The 23720-nt window shown below is 40.6% G+C and overlaps 1 protein-coding gene across 1 annotated transcript in view; it reads right to left on the bottom strand.

Moving 5' to 3' along the window:
• Window positions 1-23720, bottom strand: part of SIGIRR (single Ig and TIR domain containing) — a 43368-nt gene that overhangs the window by 16637 nt on the left and 3011 nt on the right. The window contains exons 2-4 of the mRNA XM_082270722.1: window positions 10016-10202; window positions 7979-8109; window positions 1105-1245 (exon numbers count right to left, since the gene is read on the bottom strand). Coding sequence (XP_082126848.1) covers window positions 1105-1245; window positions 7979-8109; window positions 10016-10202 — 459 coding nt within the window. The remainder of the gene's footprint in view (window positions 1-1104; window positions 1246-7978; window positions 8110-10015; window positions 10203-23720) is intronic.

Genomic DNA, 23720 nt, shown 5'->3' on the forward strand with positions numbered 1-23720 from the left:
ACAGATTCAAAATGCAAATAGCATACTTGAAATGAACTCTGGACCTTTTATCTGCTCCTCGTAAATGGGATAATGAGGGAATAACACACACCTGACCATGGAACAGCTGAGCAGCCAATTGTCCCATTACTTTTGGTCTCTTAAAAAGTGGGAGGCACATATACAAACTGTTGTAATTCCTACACCTTTCACCTGATTTGCATGTAAATACCCTCAGATTAAAGCTGAAAGTCTGCAGTTAAAGCTCATCATGTGTGTTTCATTTCAAATCCATTGTGGTGGTGTATAGAGCCAAAAAGATTAGAATTGTGTCGATGTCCCAATATTTATGGACCTGACTGTAGATATGCTTTACACTTTTTATCTATGGTGTCTGAGTAAGATTGCTGAGAAATGATTAACAGCTGTCTTTAATCAGAGCGGTTTTATAAGGCAACCTCTCTGTACTCTGTGGGAGTTCTGGCTTCCTGTGATATGCCGTTATCATGACCTCAATTCCAATAAATCTTTGAAAGAGCACCCATGCGAGTGCTGAATTCTTATTACACCTTGTAGAGCTGTGTTTAAAAGTACACCTGAGTGGCTTTTATAATAATGATTAAAAAAAAGCTCCTTTTTTGTGAAAATATCAGGATCACTTTGAACAATGGGAAACTCTATTCTTTATACTCTCCATGTTGGATGCACATTTGTGTGGGTGAACCCTGATGTGCCGTTGTTTGCAAGAGCATTACAGTGTACAGCTATTCAGCTTTATGGCAGTCTGTATGCAGCACATGTAGTTCTCTGGGCACGGGAAAGATTCAGGAAATTACACTAGGCAGGTAAAATACCTATAAAAGCCCAAAGTGCATTAACCCTTAATCTGGTAATATATCCAGCTTTTAGAAATTAAGGAAAATACTTATGTTGCATTGATTTATTATCTAACTTAAAAAACAAAAATCAGATACTTTATAAATAATAAATAACATCTAAATCAGAGGTAGACAAATTAATAAAATGTTCAGGTAACCATCCAGCTCATAGCTGGATCCAAATGGCCTCATGTTATTCTATAGAAGTTAGAAAATAGTAGTGTTTTAGAAGAAATGGAGTTCTCACCATTAATTTCCAAATCTGCGTATTTATCTCTGTACCAGAGACGTACATTCAGGCGACATTTGATATATAGAATGGTACCAACAACAAGAACGGCAAGGACGCTGAGTGCGAACAGGACAGCCGCTATGTGTCCTGCTTTATCTGTGGAAAGAAAATGACAAATACTTTGATGATTTGTTGAAGGATCTCATTTTAAAGAGGACCATCTGTAATGTTACAAGTATTATTAAAGTGGTAGTAAACCACTTGATTGTTTAACAACCAAAAGACAATTGCCTTATGTAACTTTGACCTGTATAAGCTTACAGTTTCCTCTACTTTGTAGAAGTCTTTGTCGACTCGTTTATATGGTATATTTGTCTCCTGTGACAACATAATATGGACTTTTTTATTACCTATGTACATTGCAAATACCCAAATTTGTTCAATAAAGTTACTTTTTGACCTTGAAAGTGGTAGTAAACCCTCTGTTTGTATTTTTACCTACAGGTAAGCTGATATAAAAGCCTCAAATAGCGATATAATGCAGTGATGTCAAACCTTGACACCCCAGATGTTTTGGAACTACATTTCCCATGATGCTCATGCACTATGTATTGTAGATGAGCATCATGGGAAATCTAGTTCCAAAACATCTGGGGTGCCAAGGTTTGCTATCACTGATATAGTGCATTAGATCAAATGAACGTGATAAAGTCCATGTGGAAAATTCAAACAGAAATTGTAAAATACGGTAGTGTCCTAGTGCTCAAATGAAACTCAGGTGTCATCAAGTTGATTATCCTCCACCAAATAGAAAGAACATAAACTCACCAGAACCGTATACTGACAGCAAACACATAATATGGTATAATAGATGTCCCTCTGGAAATCAATGATGTCAACGGCAGAGATTACGTGCTCTCACACATTCAGAACGGTGTCATCAAAAAGATATTCAAACCGGTCAGACAGGATGAATCACCAAGCATGAGAAAAAATGGAATCTCATTGTGTAGTATTTATTAAAAATATATAAAATGAAAAAAAAAAAACATAGACTCACATGAGTCAAACACCAATGATAAACAAAGTCTGGTTGTAAAATAACATGAACAAGGTCCAAAAGTGCAACAAAACTAATGGCTCGTTTCCACTGAGCTTTCTGGTGCGGTTCGGTACGGTACGCTATTTATGCCGTTTCCATTATGAATGGTAATTCCGAACCGTACCGTACCACTTTTTTGGTACCCTTTCGTTGGGGTACCAAGCACATTAGTACCGTACCAACAGGGTGGAGCTACACTCTGCAGAACTTTGATTGGTTGACAGAGAATTCTCTATCACAGCTTTCCTGCTACACCACGCCTATCATGAAAGGGTACTATTGGCAGTGGAAACGCAATGTGTACCGTACCGAACCGTACCGTACTGAACCGAACCGTACCATACCACTCAGTGGAAACGAAGCATAATTTACTGTGAATGCCGCCAAACTAAATCTAGGATGGCGGCTGGACCTCAGACGTGTATCTCAGCTCTGAGCTTTAGATTTAGTTTGGCAGTATTCAGAGTAAGGCTAAATGTACACAGGACGTTTAACCACTTAAGCCCCATAAGATTTTACCCCCTTCCTGAACAGGCCCTATTTTGCGATTCGGCACTGCGTGAATTTAACGGACAATTGCGCGGTTGTGCGACGCTGTACCCAAATGAAATTGACATCCTTTTTTCCCCACAAACAGAGCTTTCTTTTGGTGGTATTTGATCACCTGTGTGATTTTTTGATCATGCGCTATAAAAAAAAAAAAAAAAAAAGAGCTACAATTTTGCAAAAATAACAATATTTTTCACATTTTTTTATATGAAATTCCCCAAAAAAAAAAATCTAAAAATCTAAATTTTTTAACATTTTAGGCCAATTTGTTTTCTGCTACATATGTTTGGTAAAAAAATCGCAATGAGCGTATTTTGATTAGTTTGCGCAAAAGTTATTGCGTTTACTATCTAAGGGAAAGATTTTTGTCATTTTTTTTTTTAACCTTGCTAGCGGTATCCCCGAGCGTGACTCGGGCTAGGAATTTTCTGCTATTAGCGGTATTCCCGAGTCACGCTCGGGGTGAATGGCAGAGCTATGCAGACAGCGCAGCGGAGCGTCTCTTACCTTAACCTGGCGATCCAGCGATGAGCTCTCATTGCTGTGACCGCCAGCCGAGATCTCCGCCGCTCGTCTGTCGGTAGGAGGACTTCCTAGTTCCGTTCCCTGCAACAGGTATATATATATATACACACACACACATATATATATATATATATATATATATCTATATACACACACATATATATATATACACACATATATATATAATATATAACGCATGAATTATAATCTAATCAATAATATAATTTTATTATATATATTATATATTAAATAATAAAATAATATTATTGATTCGATTATAATTCACTTGTTTGTGTTTCAAATTTATCACATCTGGGATGTCTACTAGAGACTTGTTTTGGTCAGGTTTAAGTCAGTAATTACTAAGAATTGTAGGCCTATAATACATAACACCAAATTTCCATGAAAAGAATTGTACCGCTTTTGGAACAGAATTCCTGACAGAATCATACCGCCAGGGAGGTTAACAAGTAATGGCGGCGATCTGCGTTTTTTTTTTGCGGGACTGCGACATTGTGGCGGACAGATCAGACCCTAGACTGATATTTTTGACACTTTTGGGGGTACCAGTGACATTACTGCACTAATCAGTGCTAAAAATATGCACTGTTACTGTAAAAATGACACTGGCAGGGAAGGGGTTAACTTTATTGGAGAAGGAGGGGCTAAGTGTGTCCCTAGGGACGTGCTTCTAACTGTGCAGGGATGTGGTTGGTTGTGTAACAACAGAGATATACGATCCTGCATAGCAGGACCGTATGATCTCTGTTCTTACACAGGGGAGAATGACAGGCGGCTTTGTTTACATTAGCCGCCTGCCTTTCTCCTGCTGTAACCGACGATCGCGAGTGACCGGCGGACATCGGGTCCGCCGGTCACACGCGCGGACTGCTTAGGGAACGAGTGGCACACGCTCGCCCCCTATTGGCTCACAGGCTAGTGACGTACCCATACGTCACTTTGCCTGTGAGGGGCTGACCGCCGCCGTACAAAGTCGTGTGGCGGTCGGCAAGAGATTAAAAACCTCCTTTGAAAGCTGGAACTTAACAGCTATGGAAACGACGTTTAAAACGTCAGTTGTATCGCGTTTGCATGCCGCATTTAGCTGCCTTTGCACTCAGATCCTTTTTTAGAGGTAAAAAAATCCTTCCCCATTTAAACAGTAAAAACGCAAGCGCTTAACGCGGGTAGCCGCGTTTGGCATTTGAAACGTCAGTAAACACACGTTCTGAACATCCTGAACGCAAATAATTGCTTTCCAAAAAACGACACTAAACTCAACTGCCTCTAAATGACTGTAAACGACTCAGTGTACATGGACAGATAAGATAACATAGAGGAGAGTTCAGGGGCTTCTGAAAAAAACGTCAAACTGCTCCTAAACGTCCGTTTTCAAGTATCAGTGTACATGAGGCCTAAGTGCATCAACATTGTCTGCATTCCTTTTGTTGCACTTTTGGACCTTGTTCATGTTATTTTACAACCTGACTTTGTTTATTATTGGTGTTTGACTCATGTGAGTCTATGCTTTTATTTTCATTTGATATATTTTTAATTAATACTACACAATGAGATTACATTTTTCTTATGCTTGGTGATTCATCCTGTCTGACCGGTTTGAATATCTTTTTGATGACACCGTTCTGAATGTGTGAGAGCACGTAATCTCTGCCGTTGACATCATTGGTTTCCAGAAGGACATCTATTATACCATATCGTGTGTTTGGTGGAAGATAATCAACTCGATGACAGCTGAGTTTCAATTGAGCATTGGGACACTACCATTTTTTACAATTTCTGTTTACATTTTCCACATGGACTTTATCAGGTTCATTTGATCTAATGCTCTCTATCATCATACTTGCCAACTGTCCAGTTTTTGCCGGGACAGTCCCGGCAAATAGGAGCCTGTCTGGGGTAATTTACTCTGGGGACTGTCCCGGCAAATGCGCTTTTTCGCCGAAGCAATTCCATGTCATGTCATCGCTCGGGGTCACCTGGCTCTGTCTGTATGAACTCCCGCTCACATCCTTGCCCCAGCTCTGTGACACGCGCCTGCCATCTGGGAGCAGCTGCTATTGAGAAAGGTACTGGCTCTGTCTGATTTCTTTTAAACATACATTTAATACTGCAATTAGTCAAAATAAGGGCTTTTATTCACATCTAAAATAAGAAAAGAGCTTTCTGTGTCTGTAATCCAGCAGCTAATAGATTCCTCCGTGCTGAGAATCTATTAGATTCTGGATCACTTTTCAACAAGTGACTCAGCTAATTTCCAGTAATTCTCTCTTTATTGAGTAGACCCTATAATCTGATGATAAGTAGGCGGAGATTCCTTATGCGGAGTGGGTGGAGCTTCAGGGAAGTGGTTGTGGTACATTTTCAAGTAAGTAATTGATAGATGTGCCTGGAATTTTTTTTCGTATGTTGGCAACTATGTATCATTATTTGAGACATTTGTTGTGTCACACTCAGTTTGTGATTCCTAATATCAGTCACAGCACTGCAACCTTATATTGATTTATTACTATTAGTGTTGGCACTATTTTGCACGCTGCTGACCACATATTGTTTTGGGCGCTGACAAATATTTTCTTGTTTTAAAAAAAAGCCTGTAGGTAAAATGAATATCTTCTAAATGTGCACCGTCTAGAACAGGAATGGGCAAACTACGGCCCAGCGGACCTTTTAATCCAGCCCGCGGAGCGCAGCGGGTCCTCCCGCTTCCTGATTGGCCAAAAGGCAAAACCCATGCCATTGGCCAAGGAAGAGGCGGGAGGACTGAGGAGACGCCAGGGGACTGAAGAGAAGCGCTGCCTGAGGTAAGTGAGTGCCCTGGTCTCGCGGGGGGGGGGGGGCCTGGCATATCTGCATTGAAAGGGGGCACAGTGGCATATCTGCATTGAAAGGGGGAACAGTGGCATATCTGCATTGAAAGGGGGCACAGTGGCATATCTACATTAAAAGGGGGCACACTGGCATATCTGCATTGAAAGGGGGCACACTGGCATATCTGCATTGAAAGGGGGCACACTGGCATATCTGCACTGAAAGGGGGCACACTGGCATATCTGCATTGAAAGGGGGCATGCTGGCATATCTGCATTGAAAGGGGGCACACTGACATATCTGCATTGAAAGGGGGCACGCTGGCATATCTGCATTGAAAGGGGGCGCACTGGCATATCTGCATTGAAAGGGGCCACGCTGGCATATCTGCATTGAAAGGGGGCATGCTGGCATATCTGCATTGACCACACCGTCCATCTACTCTTGGTCCGGCCCCCGGGTCCAATATATGAGCCCATTGCGGCCCTCGAGTCAAAAAGTTTGCCCACCCATGGTCTAGAAGATATTCTAAATAGCAGCAGCCGGTGACATCACCGCCACATGCACTCTGAAAGAACAACATGCCCATGTTGTTTCTTTAGAGCTGTGCGCTGTTCCTGAGTGACTTCATTGCGGTTCTGCCAGTTAGATACCCTGAGCTCGCAAACCCAGAAGGAAGAAAGTGTAAAGATGGAAGCTTCTGCAGCGGTGACAGCGTGCCACCGGAGGGCTTAACCGCCTTAGCGGTAATCCCGAGCGTGACTCGGGGTTGATTTTTCATTGCAGGAACGGTAACCCCGAGTCACGCTCGGGGTGGATTGCAGAGAGCGCAGCGGAGCTTCTCTTACCTTATCCTGGCGATCCAGCGATGATCTCTCATTGCTGCGACCGCCAGCCGAGAGTCCCGCCGCTCCTCCGTCCCTCCGTCGGTACGATCACTTCCTAGTTCCGTTCCCTGCAGCAGCAATGCTGCATGGGAGCGGAACTAGGGAGGGAAATTCAAAAAAAAAAAAAAAAACGTTACACAAAACACACTTTATATTATATTATATATATATATGCATATATATATATATATATATATATATATATATATATATATATATATATATATATGCATATATATATATATATATATATATATATATGCATGCATGCATATATATATATATATATATATATATATATATATATATATAATATACTCACACACACACACACATATATATATATATATATATATATATATATATATATATATATATATATATATATAAAATTATATTATTGATTCAATTATAATTCATGCGTTATATATTATATATATATATGTGTGTGTGTATATATATATATATATATATATATATATATATATATACACACACACATATCTGTATATAATATATAATGCATGAATTATAATCTAATCAATAATATAATTTTATTATATATATTATATATTAAATAATAAAATAATATTATTGATTTGATTATAATTCATGCGTTTGTGTTTCAAATTTATCACATCTGGGATGTCTACTAGAGTCTTGTTTTGGTCAGGTTTAAGTCAGTAATTACTAAGAATTGTAGGCCTATAATACATAACGCCAAATTTCCATGAAAAGAATTGTACCGCTTTTGGTATGTAATTCCAGACATAATCATACCGCCAGGGAGGTTAAAGGAGTTGTAAAGGCAGAAGGTTTTTCTATCCTAATGCATTCTATACAGTATTGTGATGAGGCTAACCCAAAAGAGAAATATTTTAATGTACACTATCCCAAGAACATTACGGAACATTCAAAATGTACATTTTAAACTATGGTAAATAGTCTTGCAATATTGTTCAAGACAACACAAAATAATTTTACAATAGTAAAATACCAGATTTGTGAAGAGTAAATGAGGCATATACGGTCTGATATTGGCAAGTAAAGTTCCCATAATCCTCTTCTGTGGTGAGATTAACATTCAAAATGCTGGTAAGGAACCTTTCAGAGCTGTTGAGAGTATTCCTGGAAGTAAAGGTTATTTATTATTCAGCTAAGTTAACTTAGTGTATACATAGATTCTGTTCTTATACTCATTAATTCTGGATGCCTAAAGAGGAACTCGGCTAAACAATATCTGCACCTAAACTGACTCCATATGATAACCCTACTGCAGTTTTTGAAAAAAAAAAGAAGCCCTTTTCAACCAGGTTTTTATGAAGTTTTAGGTTGTCTTTAGATGTTGCTAGGGGGTTTCTTGAGTAGTGAGCAATTTACATGCAACATCAATGTCACTCCAGTGATGTGACCAGTAGATCCTTTCCTCTTGTTTCATTGGTCAGTAACCACTAAAACCTGTGATGTCTTAGCATCTTCAGCAGGGCATTCTTCCCACTGATCACCAATGTAAGAAGCATTCTTCACACTGATCACCAATGTAAGGAGAATTCTTCCCACTGATCACCAATGTAAGGAGCATTCTTCCCACTGATCACCAATGTAAGAAGCATTCTTCCCAATGATCACCAATTTAAGGAGCATTCTTCCCACTGATCACCAATGTAAGGAGCATTCTTCCCACTGATCACCAATGTAAGGAGCATTTTTTACACTGATCACCAATGTAAGGAGCATTCTTCACACTGATCACCAATGTAAGAAGCATTCTTCCCACTGATCACCAATGTAAGGAGCATTCTTCCCAATGATCACCAATGTAAGGAGCATTCTTCTCACTGATCACCAATGTAAGGAGCATTCTTCCCACTGATCACTAATGTAAGAAGAATTCATCCCGCTGAAAACCAATATAATTGGAATTCTTCCCACTGATCACCAATGTAAGAAGCATTGTTCCCCCTGATCACCAAAATAAGTGGCATTCTTCCCACTGATCACCAAAGTAAGAAGCATTCTTCCCATTGATTACCAATGTACAGAGCATTCTCCCCACTAATCACTAATGTAGGGGGCATTCTTCCCACTGACCACCAATGTACACTAAAGAATTCTTCCCATTGGCCGCAAATATAAGTGGCATTCTTCCCACTGATCACTAAACCAATGTAAGAAGCATTCTAACCTCTGATCACTAATGTAGGGGGCATTCTTCCCACTGACCACCAATGTAAGAAGCATTCTTCCCACTGACCACCAATATAACTGGAATTCTTTCTACTGATCACCAATGTAAGAAGAATTCTTCCCACTGACCACCAATATACTGTAAGTGGGATTCTTCCTACTGACCAGCAATGTAAGGGGCATTATTCCCACTGACAACCAATGTAAGTGGCATGCTTCCCAGTTACCATCAATGTAAGGAAAATTATTTTCATTGTCCACCAATTTAAAAGGTGTTCTTCCCACTGATTACCAATGTAAAGGGTAATCTTCCCACTTACCACAAAAGAAAGGAGCATTCTGGCCACCAATCACCAATGAAAGGAGCATTCTTTTTTACTGACCAGCAAGAATAATTGAATACTGTTCATGATACTTTTTTTATTCATACTAACATCCTTCTCAATAGGCCAAGCAGTAAGTACTGGGGACTGAAAAGTGTACATTTCCTCCTAACATGACATTGTACAAGTTCCTATAACCTTTTCCTATAACCCTGAAGAATGGTTTCCCTAAAAGGGGTACTAACCCCTGCTTACAAATGAGACTACTTTCTGTATTCATACTCCTAATTCCTTTGTATGCCATATGTCAAGATATGTACTTGTATAATCATAGATACAATAAGCAATTGTACTCACATAATATATTGCTTGTTTAATCAAAAGCTTATTGAAACAGAAAGGTACAGACTGCGGCAGAGTTTATTTTCACTGGTTATCCACTGGTAAAGCGTTTATAAGCATAACAATTCAGATTTGGCAATGATTTTTATAAACCATCCAAAATCCACAATCTAGATTCTTACCAAAAACTCTGTTCTCTGTACACCTCTGGGGCTGGGTCTCCATTCTTCAGCCAGGTTAGGTTAGCATTACATGAGTCAATAAAGCGCAGTGTACAGTTCAGGGACAAACTGGAGCCCAGGTGTGGCCATAATTCCTGTTCTCCAGAAGATGGTGCAATCAAAACTGGCAGAGTCCCACATTCTGTGGCTGTTGAGGCAGAGAGCCATGAGCATTCATTCCAACCATTGTAAGATAACAGTACATTCATTATTGAAATACCCATACGGCAGATAAAAAAAATGTATTTGTATTTAAAATTGTATATATATGATTATTCATGTTAAAATAATAAATAGATCAGCAAATCTCGAACAAACATGCTTTGGCTCACATTTTAGAAGTTTCTATATCAGAAAGTAAGAAAGCCCTTACTTTAGGAGTTATATGTGGCAATTAGATTGCATTGAAGGTGCATTTCTGATTGGTCAGATGATGAGTCTGGGATGCCTACAACCAAAAACGTAAATGTATTTTATTGGTATTTTATGAGATAGACCAACACAAAGTGGCACATAATTGTGAAGTCGAAGGAAAATGATAAAATGGTTTTCGAAATTTTTTACAAATAAATATCTGAAAATTGTGGCGTACATTTGTATTCAGCCCCCTTTACTCTGAAACCCTTAACTAAAATCTGGTGGAACCAATTGCCTTCAGAAGTCACCTAATTAGTAAATAGAGTCCACTTGTGTGTAATTTAATTTCAATATAAATACAGCTGTTCTGTGAAGCCTTCAGAGGTTTGTTAAAGAGCCTTCATGAACAAACAGCAGCATGATGGCCAAGGAACACACCAGACAGGTCAGGGATACAGTTGTGGAGAAGTTTAGAGCAGGGTTAGGTTATTAAAAAAATATCCCAAGCTTTGAACATCTCACAGAGCACTGTTCAATCCATCATCCGAAAATGGAAAGAGTATGGCACAACTGCAAACCTACCATGACATGGCCGTCCACCTAAACTGACAGGCCAGGCAAGGAGAGGATTAATCAGAGAAGCAGCCAAGAGGCCCATAGTAACTGTGGAGGAGCTGCAGAAATCCACAGCTCAGGTGGGAGAATCTGTCCACAGGACAACTATTAGTCGAGCGCTCCACAAATCTGGCCTTTATAGAAGAGTGGCAAGGAGAAAGCCATTGTTGAAAAAAAGCCATAAGAAGCCATGTGGGGGACACAGCAAACATGTGGAAGAAGGTGCTCAGGTCAGATGAGACCAAAGCAAAATGTTACGTATGGTGTAAAACTAACACTGCACATCACCCTGAACACACCATCCACACCGTGAAACATAGTGGTGGCAGCATCATGTTGTGGGGATGCTTTTCTTCATCAGGGACAGGGAAGCTGGTCAGAATTGATGGGAAGATGGATGGATCCAAATACAGGGCAATCCTAGAAGAAAATCTGTTAGAGTCTGCAAAAGACTTGAGACTGGGGCAGAGGTTCACCTTCCAGCAGGACAACAACCCTAAACATACAGCCAGAGCTACAATGGAATCGTTTAGATAAAAGCAAATCCATGTGTTAGAATGGCCCAGTCAAAGTCCAGACCTCAATCCAATTGAGAATCTGTGGCAAGACTTGAAAATTGCTGTTCACAGATGCTCTTCACCCAATCTGGCAGAGCTTGAGCTATTTTGCAAAGAAAGGGCAAAAATGTCACTCTCTAAATGTGGAAAGCTGGTAGAGACATCCCCAAAAAGACTTGCAGCTGTAATTGCAGCGAAAGGGGGTTCTACAAAGTATTGACTCGGGGGGCTAAATACAAATGCACGCCACACTTTTCGCATATTTATTTGTAAAAGATTTTGACAACGATTTATCATTTTCCTTCCACTTCACAGTTTGGTGCCACTTTGTGTTGGTCTATCACATAAAATCATAATAAAATACATTTATGTTTTTGGTTGTAACATGACAAAATGGGAAAATTTTAAGGGGTATGAATACTTTTTCAAGGCACTGTATATAGAATCTATTTATACAGCACTTTTATTTAATGGATCTATTTTACTTCTGAAATTGCTCTTCAGGTCAATTCACAAAAGATTATCAATCAAAAGATTATTAGTCCATAAAATGACACTCTACTTTAATAAAAAAAAAAAATATATATATATATATATATATATATATATATATATATTCAAGTTTGTATTCTTAATTTGGCCACCAAATCTCCTAGTTCCTTTTTATTTTTGCTGCTGTGATCCGACTTAGGGATAAACAGGCATTCTCTTAGGCTGACCATAGATGAGTCAGTATTTTTTGTTCAACCAGCCAATACTGTATATACAGTAAGTCCCCTACTTATAAACCGGGAGCTCATTTGGAAGTCCAACTTGTTTGTAAGTCCAACAAGGATCAGAGCTTGCAGACAATGGCTGCAAGTGCTGATCAGTGTGTTCTGGTGGGGGGAGTCCCCCTGTCGGAACACAAGATCACAGCGGGGGAGATCACTCCACCAACATTGGTTGTGTTAGTATTAGGCATCGACCGATTATCGGCAAAGCTGATACATCGAGGGCCGATATGCACTTTTCCCAATATATCAGAATCGGCCCCTGAAGTTACCGATATTTCGGGATAGTGCTTGTACCGGAGTGATGCCTGCAGCTAGAGGCATCACCCCGGTACCGGCGTCCATAGCCGACGGTCGGCTGTCTTGTAATGACAACCAATACGGCTGAGAAGCCGCTCGGCTGTCATTACAAGGAGCGGGAGGGGACGTCCCCTCCTCCCGCCATCTTCCGTGGCTCGCCCGGGTCTCCCATCCCACCATACTTGGCGTTTTGAATGCTTTTAATTGCAAAGGAGGGTTTTGGGGTATTTTAGACCCCCAGATCCCTCCACAAGAGTACTTGTTAAAAATAAATAAATAAATACATTTTTTTTTTTAAATGTACAAAAATATCGGCCAATATTGTCCGATACCGATATGCATTGGCCAAAATATCGGTATCGGCAACGAAAAACCAATATCGGTCGATCATTAGTTAGTATAGCAATCTGTCAGGTTTTTTTTTTTTTTGCGTTCATCCTGCTGGGTTGAATGAATAAAAAAACAAAAAACTGAGTTTGTGTATCCAGCTTTGCACAGTTGGACATGCAAACACACGTTTGCATCTTTGAAAGATCGCACGTTGAACGTTCATATGTAGGGGACTTACTGTACTGTATAGAAATGGCAAAGGATACACAAATAGGAGTGATGTCTCAGAGGTACATTCAATAAATAATGTTCATTGCAATTAACTAATGTATGTGAAGTACATTTACTAATATTTATTGAATATAAAGCATGATTGTAATTTGTTGGATGTCTTCTCTGCCACCTAAAAAGTCCCATCCATATAAGTTTTTGCTTTTTCATAAAACCAGCAGGCCTTACTTCACCACATTTATTTTCATTGGTTATATATATACTTCTATTACATAACAAATGCCACAGCTTATTTTTGTGTAATGGCAATGAATAGCTCAATATAAAAGCTATCATTATGAGCTCTAAGGTATATTATTTTCAAGACCCTTGGCCCTCAGACCTAATATATAGTGGAGTGGTAAAATAATTTGTTTTGCAATAGCAATTCTGGAGTCCTGGAAAAAACACCGATACCCGATCTCCAAATACTTGTTAGGTCAGAAAACATACATTACACCAGACATCAGAGATGTCGACCTAGCAGAACAGTTTAGAACAGATTTTCTCAACAAGGGTTCTATGCAACCATAGGGCTCCACCAGAGCCGTGGTTCTCAACTCCTGTCCTCAGGACCCACTAACAGGCCAGGTTTGCAAGATAACTGAAATACATCACAGGTGATATAATTTGCTGCTCAGTGATTGCAGTATTCTAGTCTGCATCTCCTCAAAGTAATACTTAAAACCTGGCCTGTTATTGGGTCCTGAGGACAGTTGAGTTGAAAACCACTGCTCAAGGTTGCTAGGTGTTCTTTGAGTAATAAGCAACCTCAGCCTCAACCACTGACACCAATGATCTTTTTAGCTGTAAGGAGGAATTCCTCCCAATGACCACTAATGTAAGGAGCATTCTTCCCAGTGACCATACCACAAACGTACCATGAGCTGTTGATATAATAATTATTAGCACAAGTTCCCTGAGCTTGGAAAGTTTATTCAAAGGTCCCCCCATGTGGGAAAGTTTAAGGAAGACTGGTTTAGAGGGTGATCAGAAAGTGGTATGTATTAACCACTTGCCGACTGCCTAATGACTATTCACGTCGGCAGTCAGCCCCTCACAGGCAAAGTGATGTAGGTCTACGTCGCTAGCCAGTGAGGCTCTAGGGAGCGAGCGCGCGCCACCGGAGGCGCGCTCCCGCTCGCTCACGGACCCCCCCGCGCAAGTGAGCGGCGAACCCGATGTCCGCCGCTCACTCGCGATCCTCGGTTACACCGGGAGAAATGCAGGCGGCTGAGGTAAACAAAGCCGCCTGTCAATCTCCCCTGTGTAACAGCAGAGATCATTCGGTCCTGCTATGTAGCTGTTACATCACTAGCCACATCCAATCACAGTTAGAAGCACGCCCCTAGGGACACACTTAACCCCTCCTTCTCTAATAAAGTTAACCCCTTCTCTGCCAGTGTAATTTTTACAGTAACAGTGCATATTTAAATGTCACTGGTACCCCCAAAAGTGTCAAAAATGTCAGTCAAGGGTCCGACATGTCCGCCGCAATGTCGCAGTCCCGCAAAAAAAAAAAATCGCAGATCGCTGCCATTACTCGTTAAAAAAAAAACAATAAAAATGACAAAAATCTTTCCCTTAGTTAGTAAACGCAATAACTTTTGCGCAAACCAATCAAAATACGCTTTTTGCCATTTTTTTTCCCAAACATATGTAGCAGAAAACAAATTGGCCTAAAATGTTAATGTTTTTTGAGGGGGAATTTCATATAAAAAAAATGTGAAAAATATTGTTATTTTTGCAAAATTGTCGCTCTTTTTTTGTTTATAGCGCATGATCAAAAAATCGCACAGGTGATCGAATACCACCAAAAGAAAGCTCTGTTTGTGGGGAAAAAAGGACGTCAATTTAATTTGGGTACAGCGTCGCATGACCGCGCAATTGTCCGTTAAAGTCACGCAGTGCCGAATCGCAAAATAGGCCCTGGTCAGGAAGGGGGTAAACTCTTCCGGGGCTTAAGTGGTTAAATCACTTCTAAGGTGCAAGTACCATTCAGTCTCTATTCAGACATAATAATATACAGTATACTGAGAGTAATATCTAGCGCGCACACAGCACAACAAATAATATTGTGCAGACTATATACATACAAAACAGATACTGAGAATTATACCCAGCATACAGAATACATGAAGATGTACGGTTGTGTTTACATGCAAAGGACAAAAATAGAATTATATCTATTTCGTATAACATAAATACTATGCAAGTAAATATTGTAATTCTTTTAGAAAAGTAACCAAAACAGCAAAAATCCAGACTATGTGGCAAAATATAAGTGACCTGACAACTATTCAGGGGAGAAGGCCAGGCCGGGTCTTTGGTGAATGAGAAGAATCAAGGGATATTGGTACATCAAGCATGTTGGAAGGGGGAGAGATGTAAGAAATAGAGATTTTGGGGTGTGTTGATATGGTTGTATGCAAACACAGCATGATAGCGTGCAATACCCCACTGTTGGTCCTATGCACCGTATATTTCCTCATTATGGCATAACTTACCTCTATATAGAAACTATCCAGCCTCCAGACATTGTAGATAGGGTTGTCCCTGGAAAGTATTTTACTAGCCTGGCTGGTGAAAAAATAGCTTTTTACTGTAAGGTCCCTGCATTACATTGTAGTGTCCTAGTCTAAATTTGGTGCTGCTGGGCTAAAGTCAGCCTGAGCATGGATTGATAGTTCTGCTTTCCTCAGATTTTCCCTAATCTTGGTGTTACTCTATACTTCTGCCTGCTGTTGGGGAGTGTCCCTATCAATAATTTAATTATTCTAAATTGATCTAAATATCACCCTGGAAAACCACTAGGAGATTTATTGCCATTTGTGAATACTAGGTGAGGATATAAATACTTGGGGTGACCTTGATAAGCTATTTTCACCTCCAGGCTTTTCCTGGTGAGGAGGTAGGTACTGTGGTGTTTCCTGTCCTCCCAAGGCTACTGACTGGGAAGAGTGTGCTGAGTTAAGAAGATGCCTAATTCCAGGGTCCTGAAGGATTTATAACAAAGTAAAGCAAGACATAGGGCGAAATTTAAGAGTAGATTTAGGGACTTTAACCACTTCTGGAATGAAAGGGTTTGCCTCCTTCATGACCAGGCCATTTTTTGCGACTCAGAGTTACTTTAACAGACAATTGCGCCCTTGACACTATACCTAAGTAAAATTGATGTCCTTTTTTTTCCCCACAAATAGAGCTTTCTTTTGGTGGTATTTGATCACCTGTGCCATTTTTATTTTTTTGCGCTATAAATAAAAAAATAAGTGACAATTCAGAAAAAAACAATATTTTTTACATTCTGCTATATAACATTCTGAAAAAAAAAATGTAAAAAATCAAATATTTTCATCTTTTTAGGCCAACCTGTATTCTGCTACATATTTTCGGTAAAAAAAAAATTAAAATTGCAATAAGCCTATTTTTATTGGTTTGTGCAAAAGTTATCAAGTCTACAAACTAGGGGAAAGATTTATGTCATTTTTATTTATTTATTTTTTTACTAGCAATGGTGGCGATCTGCGATTTTTAGCGGGACTGTAACATTGTGATGGACAGATCGGACCCCTAACTGACATTTTTGACACTTCTTTGGGGACCAGTGACACTAATACAGTGATCAGTGCTAAAAAAAAATGCACTGTCTCTGTACTAATGACACTGGCAGGGAAGGGGTTAACATCAGGGTCATTCAAAGTGCTCCTAGGGGTGCTTTCTAACTGTGTGGGGGTTGGCTTAATAAGAGGAAGACAGAGATCCGCGTTTCTGTTTAAAATAAGCACAAGATCTCCATCTTCCTCTCTGACGGAATGGCCGCCTGCCTTGTTTACATAGGCAGACCACCGTTCTGCCTGTCCTGTGAACAATCGGCAGGTCCTGGCGGACATTGCTTCCCCGTCCAATCCAATCACAGCGGGAGCGGGTCACTGGCAGCATGCATGTGCGCCCCAGAACCTGTGCACGAAATCACGTACAGGTGCGTGAAATCACGTACAGGTACGTGATTTCGCACAGGAGGACCGCCTTGCCGCGGTATATCTGCGTGGGGCGGTCAATAAGTAGGTAAATCACAATTAGTCTGGGCCTTGTCTTACCAAATGTCTAAAGGTCTCTGGCTGGAGTTCCTATTGGTTGTAGAAGTGTTCAGGATTTGGAATGTTGTAATAATAAATACAGTACACAGCTTTGACCTTTAATGAATTGTGTACTGTGCATACTCCCAACTGAATTATTATCTCTCTGTTGCCTTCCCTTTTATTATATAGTATATCATATGGTAACTCCATTGATCTGGGATATTGTGAAATGACCATTGTACAATTTGAAAAATCAGCTGGACTACGGGGAATGCCTTTTACAATGTTGGCTACACATCATGAAACTTTGTCAAGCAATGTGACCGAATTTAGCCCTTATTTTAAAGTGTTATTGGATCCAGAACTGATAAATCAGTCTCTAGGTCAGGATTTTTCAACCAGGGTTCCGCAGAACACTAGGGCTCCATTAGAGGTCTCCAGGGGTTATCGGTCAGTTGCAGGTAACTGACGGGTAGATCGTATCCCCTGCATGCAGAGCAGTGCAAGGAGTTTCTGCACTGTTACCCACTGGTCCCTCCTCCCCTCCTGTCCATCCCAGGTGCCATCTCCTCGGATGGACAGGAGGGGAGGATGGGCGGGTGGGGAACAGCGCACCACAAAAGGAATGATCACAGCCGTTTCCCTGCTGTGCTCTGCTTATTAAGGAAATTGGTACTGTAACGTGCCCTATGTAATATGCCCTGCTGTGTGCCCCATAATGTACTCTGCTGTGTGCCCAATGTAATGTGCCTTGGGCCCTCTCACGTGGGCTTTCCGCCTGGCGGCGGGGATTGATCCGCAGATCCCAGCTGAGCAGGCGGATGACAGCTCTGTCTCCACTTACTTTGCAGAGACGAAGCTGTCAGATCCCCGCTCTCCTCTATGGGGAGATTGGATGAAAATGGACCTCCTGTCCGTTTTCATCCAATCCCATCCAATCCGATCCTCCAGACGGATAGAAAATAGGGTTTCCATCCATCTGGATTTCACAGACAGGATCAGATCAGATAGCAGCAGATGTCAGAGGACATGTCACCGCTGACATCTGCTGCTCCATAGGGGTGCATGGAGCATCTGATCAGGTCCTCCTGAAAAAACTGACAGTGGACCTGATCAGAAAGCCCGTGTGAAAGGGGCCTTGCTGTGTGCCCCATAATACTCCTGCTCCCACGTATTGTGCCCTGCTCCCATGTAATGTGCCATGCTTTCACATTTTGTGCCCTGTTTCCACGTAATGTGCCCTGTTCCCACATAATGGGCCCTGTACCCACTTAATGGGCCCTGTTCCCACATAATGGGCCCTGTACCCACTTAATGGGCCCTGTTCCCACGTAATGGGCCCTGCCCCCACACAATGTGTCTTGCTGCCATGTATGTGCATTGCCCTCGTGTATATACAGTTACATAGTTAATCTGGTTGAAAAAAGATACAAGTCCATCCAGTTAAACCCAATAAAAAGAAAATACGCGAAACGAAACTTCCATATATATTACCCTATACCCACAGTTAATTCAGTGTGCCCTGTGCTCACACAATGTGCCCTGCCCCCACACAATGTGCCCTCCTGACCCCCTGTACACTGTTTATCTAACGTTGCACCCAGAATTGAGTATTTCTGCAGAAAATGCAAATCAAAGCTTCACATTAAATAGGTATTACCAACTAACGACGTATCAATACTTTGCTTGACTTTAAGCGGTTATACCGGGATGATGCCTGCAGCTTTCTTTTGGTGGGTTTTTTATTTTTTGCTAAATGAGCAAAAAAATATCAAATATTTTACTTGTACAAAAAACGTTTCTGGTATACAAGTTTGCAAATAACGAATCTTTCTTCATAAATTTAGGCCAAAATATATTCTGCTACATTTCTTTGGTAAAATAACCCAAATCTGTGTATAATATTTAATCTGTGTGAAAGTTATAGAGTCTCCAAACTATGGTGTATATATTTGAAAATTGATCAGTAATGATGTATTGATGGCCTATCTCATTGCTTGGGGCCCTAAATCAGGGGTCTTCAAACTATGGCCCTCCAGGTGTTCAGGAACTACAATTCCCATCATGCCCAGGCATGTCTGTGAATGTCAGAGTTTTACAATGCCTCATGGGATGTGTAGTTCTGCAACAGCTGGAGGGCCATAGTTTAACCTCCTAGGCGGTAATCCCGAGCGTGACTCGGGGTTGATTTTTCATATCAGGAGCGGTAACCCCGAGTCACGCTCGGGGTAGATGTGCAGAGAGCGCAGCGGTGTTCTCTTACCTTATCCTGGCGATCCAGCGATGATCTCTCATTGCTGAGATCGCCAGCCGAGAGTCCCGCCGCTCCTCCGTCCCTCCGTCGGTGTGATCACTTCCTAGTTCCGTTTCCCTGCAGCAGCAATGCTGCATGGGAGCGGAACTAGGGAGGGAAATTCAAAAAAAAAAAAAAAACGTTGCACAAAACACAAAACACATTTTATATTATATATATATATGCATATATATATATATGCATATATATATATATATATATATATATATATATATATATATATATATATATATATATGCGCATATATATATATATATATATATACCGGTATATATATATATATATATATATATATATATATATATATATATACCGGTATATATATATATATATATATATATATATATATATATGTATATATATATATATATATATATATATATATATGCACACACACACATATATATATATAAAATTATATTATTGATTCAATTATAATTCATGCGTTTTATATATATATATATATATATACACACACATATATCTATATATAATATATAATGCATGAATTATAATCTAATCAATAATATAATTTTATTATATATTTTATATATTAAATAATAAAATAATATTATTGATTAGATTATAATTCATGCGTTTGTGTTTCAAATTTATCACATCTGGGATGTCTACTAGACTCTTGTTTTGGCCAGGTTTAAGTCAGTAATTACTAAGAATTGTAGGCCTATAATACATAACGCCAAATTTCCATGAAAAGAATTGTACCGCTTTTGGTATGTAATTCCTGACATAATCATACCGCCAGGGAGGTTAAGGATCCCTGCCCTAAATAGTCAGGACAGTACAAACACCCCCCAAATTACCCCTTTTTGGAAAGTAGACAGTCCAAGGTATTTAGTAAGAGGCAGCTTTGTATTGTAGCCAATCAGCTTCTAACTTCAACTTGACAATAAAACCTGAAGGCTGATTGGTTTCTATGCAGAGCTGCACCAGATTTTCCATGCTCCAGTTTTAGTAAATCTCCCCCAACTGTCATGATCAATGTGATTGGTCCTGGTGATCACATGGTCCTGGTTCCAGCCTGGTACAATGATCTGTCACCTGCTGTGTCTGGTGTACACAACAGGTGACAGATTGCACTGCAGGGTGGCCAATCACTAGGAGGATGTCACAGGATGTCCACTCAGGATGAAAGAGCTCCCGCTCGGCCGTCATTCTGCTATAGGCCCGAAGGGAAGCAGTTAAATATTTTTGGTTTAGTCATACTTTAACTAAACCACCCCCCTCAAGAGGCAGAATATCACCCTAAGGCAAAGTGACATGGATCTGATCTTTAGACTTACACCAATGGAGAAATGATTACTGGCTGGATTGTGAAGAAATAAGAAAATAAAAAAACAGAAAAACAACTTTCTAAAAAAGTAAAATATAGTAGTACTTACAGTATCTCACAAAAGTGATTACACCCCTCACATTTGTGTAAATATTTTATTATATCTTTTCATGTGACAACACTGAAGAAACGACACTTTGCTACAATGTAAAGTAGTGAGTGTACAGCTTGTATACCAGTGTAAATTTGCTGTCCCCTCAAAATAACTCAACACAGCCATTAAAGCGGAGTTCCACCCTGGATTTTTTTTTTTTTTTTTTAATACCCCCGGGACAGTCAGGGCTAGTACATTCCACAATGGCTAGCCTCTGATCTGTCCCGGGTTGCACTTACCTGTTAGGACAAATACTTACCTTGCAAACGTCTTGTCCAGCGCTGCCATCTCAGATGTGGGCAGCTTGAAGCCAGCGAGATCCCCTTCGGCGTCTTCTTCCGCCTTCCTTGGTCCCACGATGCTCTGCGCCGGCCCCGACGTCACTTCCGGGTCGCGCGCGTCATCCCTCTACAGCTTCTGGGCATGCCCAGAAGCTGTTTAGAAGGGGATGACGCGCGCGACCCGGAACTGACGTCGGGGCTGGTCCAGGCGCAATGATTCCTGGGAGCTATGACGTTCAGCTCCCAGGAATCATTGCAGAGCCAGGAAGTGACGACGGGCCGCGGCCGAGGAAGGAGGAAGAAGGAAGTAAGGTAAGTATTTTTTCTTCGCTACGAGGTAAGTAAAAAAAAAAAAAATATGCGATTATCCATTTCTTTTTCAGGTGACCCAGAGCGAGAAGATGGAGGTAAGTATAAAAATAGGGTGGAACTCCACTTTAATGTCTAAACCGCTGGCAACAAAAGTGAGTACACCCCTAAGTGACAGTGTCCTCGCGAATCACAGGTCACACTTACAATCCCTGTTACTTCTAATGGCACCCTGATCACAGCGCGATTTTCACGCGATTGTTACCCTACAAATCACGGTAAAAAAGAATCACGGCGATTCCACCCGCAATCTGGGATGCCTAGATGTGAATGAAGCCTAAGGGTCTATTAGAATTCATGTTCTGATGTTTAGTAACTGTGGAGCTTAAGACAGGTATGAACCTGGAAGAGCTCACAGCTGAGCACTCCTGGGTTCATTCCTAGCAGAGCAGGGACCTCCAATCTACTCCACCTTCTGGGCTATTCTGAGTGCCCCTACACGAGAGCCCAGAGACCAGGAGGAAGGTGAAGGGGGGGTGGCACTGTACCACCACTTCACGTGCACAAGTGATTGGGTGGCTGTGCAGTAGAATGGATCACTTCAAAATCAAACTGTTAAGCCGCATATTTAAATAAAACAAACCTGCGGCCATTATTACAGTCCTGGGTTTGTTTTAATCACTCCACTGATCATGCATTATATCAAGGGGTCTTAAGCCCTCAAAAACAAGCAGGCATGTGAAGGAATGTTTAATAATTTACAGAAGGGGTGGGAATTCTAAATTGCTTGAAATTTTTTATTGGTATTGTCAATATACAGTAAATACCATGAATACATTTATTGTGTTTTTATGGACACTACTTTAGGATAGGTGCACTGCAGGTATTAATCGAGGAACTGTCAGATAGCTGTGAGCTTCCTCTTTGTCATTTTATGATCCTATGGAGAATCACCAAACATATATTTGAATACTGGAACGTTTACCTCTTCATTATGCAACTCAATCCTAATAAACCATTTAATACAGTCTTTTATTATATGTCAAGGCAACCCTACAAAGGCCATGAGCCAAGTTAAGTTTTATTAGATGTAATTATTAGAAAATTGGGCCCTATATATAACAATCATAAATCTCCACTAACTGTTATTTATCCAGCTGGAAACCTTGTCATATTACACAATGACTACATGTAATTGTGTATTGAATACAGTATGTGAAAATTTTCCCTTGTATAATCTGGCAATTCAACAGGTCTGCTGAATGGCCAGCTCATACAAACTGGCTAATGTACATGGGTTGGGATCTTTACATATGTGGCTAAATATAAGGTGCCCATACACAACAACAAATATTGAAGATGAGACATGCTATATCTCTTTTGCAGTAACACAAACATACCTGCCTGCTGTCAATCTTTTAATGAATGTACACTGAGTTGCGCATGCACAGCTCAACATGCTTTCCCAGCACACTTCGGCTGTGTTGACTGACTTCCATGTGCATGATGATATTACCCCCCACTTGCCAATAAAGAAAGCCAAAAACCAAGCACCTAGAAGTAGCCCGAGGAGAAGGTGACAGCGGCTGGCAAGGGACCAACACCAGCAGATAACATGGCTCCCCAAATCATCACGGACTGTGGAAAAGTTTGCATTTCATTTGGAAATCAAGGTCCCAGAGTCTGGAGGTAGAGTGGAGAAGCACAGAATCCAAGTTGAAGTTTTCACAGTCAGTGATGATTTGGGGAGCCATGTCATCTGCTGGTGTTGGTCCACTGTGTTTTATCAAGTCCAAAGGTAAGTGCAGTCCTCTACCAGGAAATTCTAGAGCACTTCATGCTTCCCTCTGCTGACCAGCTTTATGGAGATGCTGATTTCATTTTCCAGCAGGACTTGGCACCTGCCCACACTGCCAAAAGTACAAATACCTGGTTTATTGATCATGGTATCACTGTGCTTGGTTGGCCAGCAAACTCATCTGACCTAAACCCCATAGAGAATCTGAGAAGATGAGAGACACCAAACCCAACAA

The sequence above is a fragment of the Pelophylax lessonae genome (genome assembly GCF_965119305.1).
Source record: "Pelophylax lessonae genome assembly, chromosome: 10".
Lineage (NCBI taxonomy): Eukaryota > Metazoa > Chordata > Amphibia > Anura > Ranidae > Pelophylax > Pelophylax lessonae.